We start from the raw sequence: 2516 nt of genomic DNA, 5'->3' as shown, positions 1-2516 counted from the left end.
AAGGGGGGAAAAAAAGAAAAACAGTCTTAACTATGGAAATTGCCTCTTCCCCTTGTTTGACAAAGAGAGGGACAGAAGTTTCACTTAGACTGAAAAAATAACAATAACAAATTATCAGCTAAAGGCTGACAAAACAAGGCAGGGATAAATTTTGAGAGGGGTTAAAAAGATAGGGAGGGAGATGGTAGGAATACTTTAGAAAGAAAGAAGATTAGAAGCAGCTTAGGACTCAATCCAGGTTTCATTGCCCCTGCTCATTTCAGCTTATTTCGTTCTTTTAAAATCACAGTACACCCATATTTCCCTTTGATTCCCTTATCCTATTTTCTGGTTTGTCTCTCCCCACATCTGAGCCCCATTCGATCTGAATCCTGTCTCCTGCTTCATGGAATTTTCACAGTCTTGTGAAATTCCCTTCCCTCCATTCGAACAGCACCCCCACTCCTATCCCTGTGCCACCTAACACTGCTGTCCCAAAAGCCCTTTAAAGGGTGCTAATTCTGGAGGTGCAGGTCCCGTTGCCATAGATGCCTCTGGACTCCACGTTGTCTGGTTGGTAGTCCTCCACGCTGTATCCTCGACTTTTGAGGGCGGTGGCGTAGTAGTCAAGCGGTTCCTCTGTGTTTTCCATCCAGCTAAGGCAGAGGATGCGCTGGAAGGAGCGCTTGAAGTTGTCTGAGAGGAAGCCGTAGAGGATAGGGTTGGCACAACTGTTAGCATAGCCCAGGATGACTGAGAGCTGGCTCACAGTAGCATCGTCCTGTTCAGCAAAGACATTAACCAATTGCACCACATAGAAGGGCATCCAGCAAATGACAAAAACCATCACTACCATCATCACCATCAGGGTGATTTTACGCTCTGAGCGCCTGCGTTGTTGCCAGCCGGCTTTGAGGGCTACCATGCGAATTTTGGCAATGATGAGCACATAACACAAACAGATGGCCCCGACTGGGAGGAGAAAACCCATAAGAAAAGTATACAGGACGAAACCTACAAGCCAGCTCTGAGCTGGCTCTGGCATAAGCATATTGCAGGCCACCGTGCCATCACTATTGGCAGCAGTGCGGGAGAAGACTATGATAGGCAGGATGACCACTAGTGAGAGCACCCATACTCCCAGGTTTACTACCTTGGCAACTGTGGGCCGACGGTAGCGGGCAGCCTTGATCGGGTGCACCACAGCCACATAGCGGTCCACGCTGAGCACTGTTAGGCAGTAGATACTAGTGAACATGTTGACTGCATCCACACTAAGCACCAGGCGGCAGAGCAGTGCGCCGAAGGGCCAGTGGTGCAGCAACGTGGAGGTAACTAGAAAGGGGACGCTCAGCATGAGCAGCTCATCTGCGATGGCCAGGTTAAGAATGTAGATATTGGTGGCCGTCTTCATTTTGGCGTAACGTAGGATCACATAGATAACCATTGAGTTGCCGCAGAGCCCCACGACACAAACTACGGAATAGATGAAGGATATAAGGATGGCGCTCCCTTGCCCCTCGCTCAAGGTCCCATTCTGACTAGCGTTGCGCCCTGGCTCCTCTGTGCCCTCAGGAGCTATGGACCCTGTGCCGGAGCCAACGCTGCTAATGCTGGGGCTGCTGCTAGAGGAGGAGGAAGGAAACGAGGCAGTATCGTTAAAAAACATTCTGGCCTGTGCTGCCGGTGGAGTCTGGGTTGTGCTCTCCTGCTCTGGTCCTTCCCTTAGCGCCCAGTAGCCGGTTCCGTTGCTCTTTGAGTGCTCCCACTTCCCAGCCCACTTCCTCACCTCTTTCAGATTACAGCAGTAGGGAAGGGTCCGGGTGCGAGAGACTGCGGCTAAGTATGCTGTTCAGGCTCTGGCTGGAGGTGGAACGCATTGCTGGAGTCTTGTCTGTGCTCTGCTGCTTTATTTTCAGGGGCTGGGGGAACAGAATAGCTTGGGGATGAGAAAAGAAGGCTGGCTGAAGGACCAAGCCGCGGAAGATTAATTGGCGCGGCTCTGGGGCTGGTGAATGATTAATAGGCTCTAGCACGTCAGCAGCTACGAAAAGAAAAAGGAAAAAAAAAGTGGGGGGTGGGGGTGGAAGTGGATGTAGTTATATCCCTTTCCCACTCTAGTTTCCCCTCTTCCCCACCCCCGCCCCCTTTATTTTTTCTTCCCAGCCCCACATAATGAAGTGAGACTTTGTTTCTATTACTGTCCCACAGAGGGATGGCGCCTTTCTAAACCCAGCCCTATCTTTACTTCACCCTTTTCAGTGTCCAAGTCGAAATTGGGAAGTTTCCCCACCTTATTGAAGATGGTTCAAAAAGAGGCAATGCAGACCTCACACCTAGCTCCTACATTCGGGAATGACGCTTGTGACAGCTAAAGTTCCCAGGGACAGATATCTAGAGCTCCACCAAATCTCCCTTAATTTTTCCTCTCAGGTTTTTGACTCAGAGGATATTCTCATTGTGTTTTTCGTGGTAACACTGAGTCCTTAGACTGTTCCTCCTCACAGCTCCACCGCTCCTCTTCCTCCCCCCCCCCC

The 2516-nt window shown here is 50.4% G+C and overlaps 1 protein-coding gene across 1 annotated transcript; it reads right to left on the bottom strand.

Moving 5' to 3' along the window:
- Window positions 1–484: 484 nt before the first annotated feature.
- Window positions 485–1648, bottom strand: SSTR1 (somatostatin receptor 1). The gene has a single exon (XM_044661964.1). The coding sequence runs from the start codon at window positions 1646–1648 to the stop codon at window positions 485–487; it is 1164 nt and encodes a 387-aa protein (XP_044517899.1).
- Between the last annotated feature and the right edge of the window lie 868 nt (window positions 1649–2516).

Source organism: Gracilinanus agilis, chromosome 2 (assembly GCF_016433145.1).
Source record: "Gracilinanus agilis isolate LMUSP501 chromosome 2, AgileGrace, whole genome shotgun sequence".
Classification (NCBI taxonomy): Eukaryota; Metazoa; Chordata; class Mammalia; order Didelphimorphia; family Didelphidae; genus Gracilinanus; species Gracilinanus agilis.
Note: the sequence above shows the minus strand (reverse complement) of the source record. Positions and strands in the feature narration are given on the sequence as shown.

Coding starts and splice junctions, on each gene's coding strand:
- SSTR1 (XM_044661964.1), bottom strand. CDS start 1,648: ATGTTTTTTAACGATACTGCCTCGTTTCCTTCCTCCTCCTCTAGCAGC.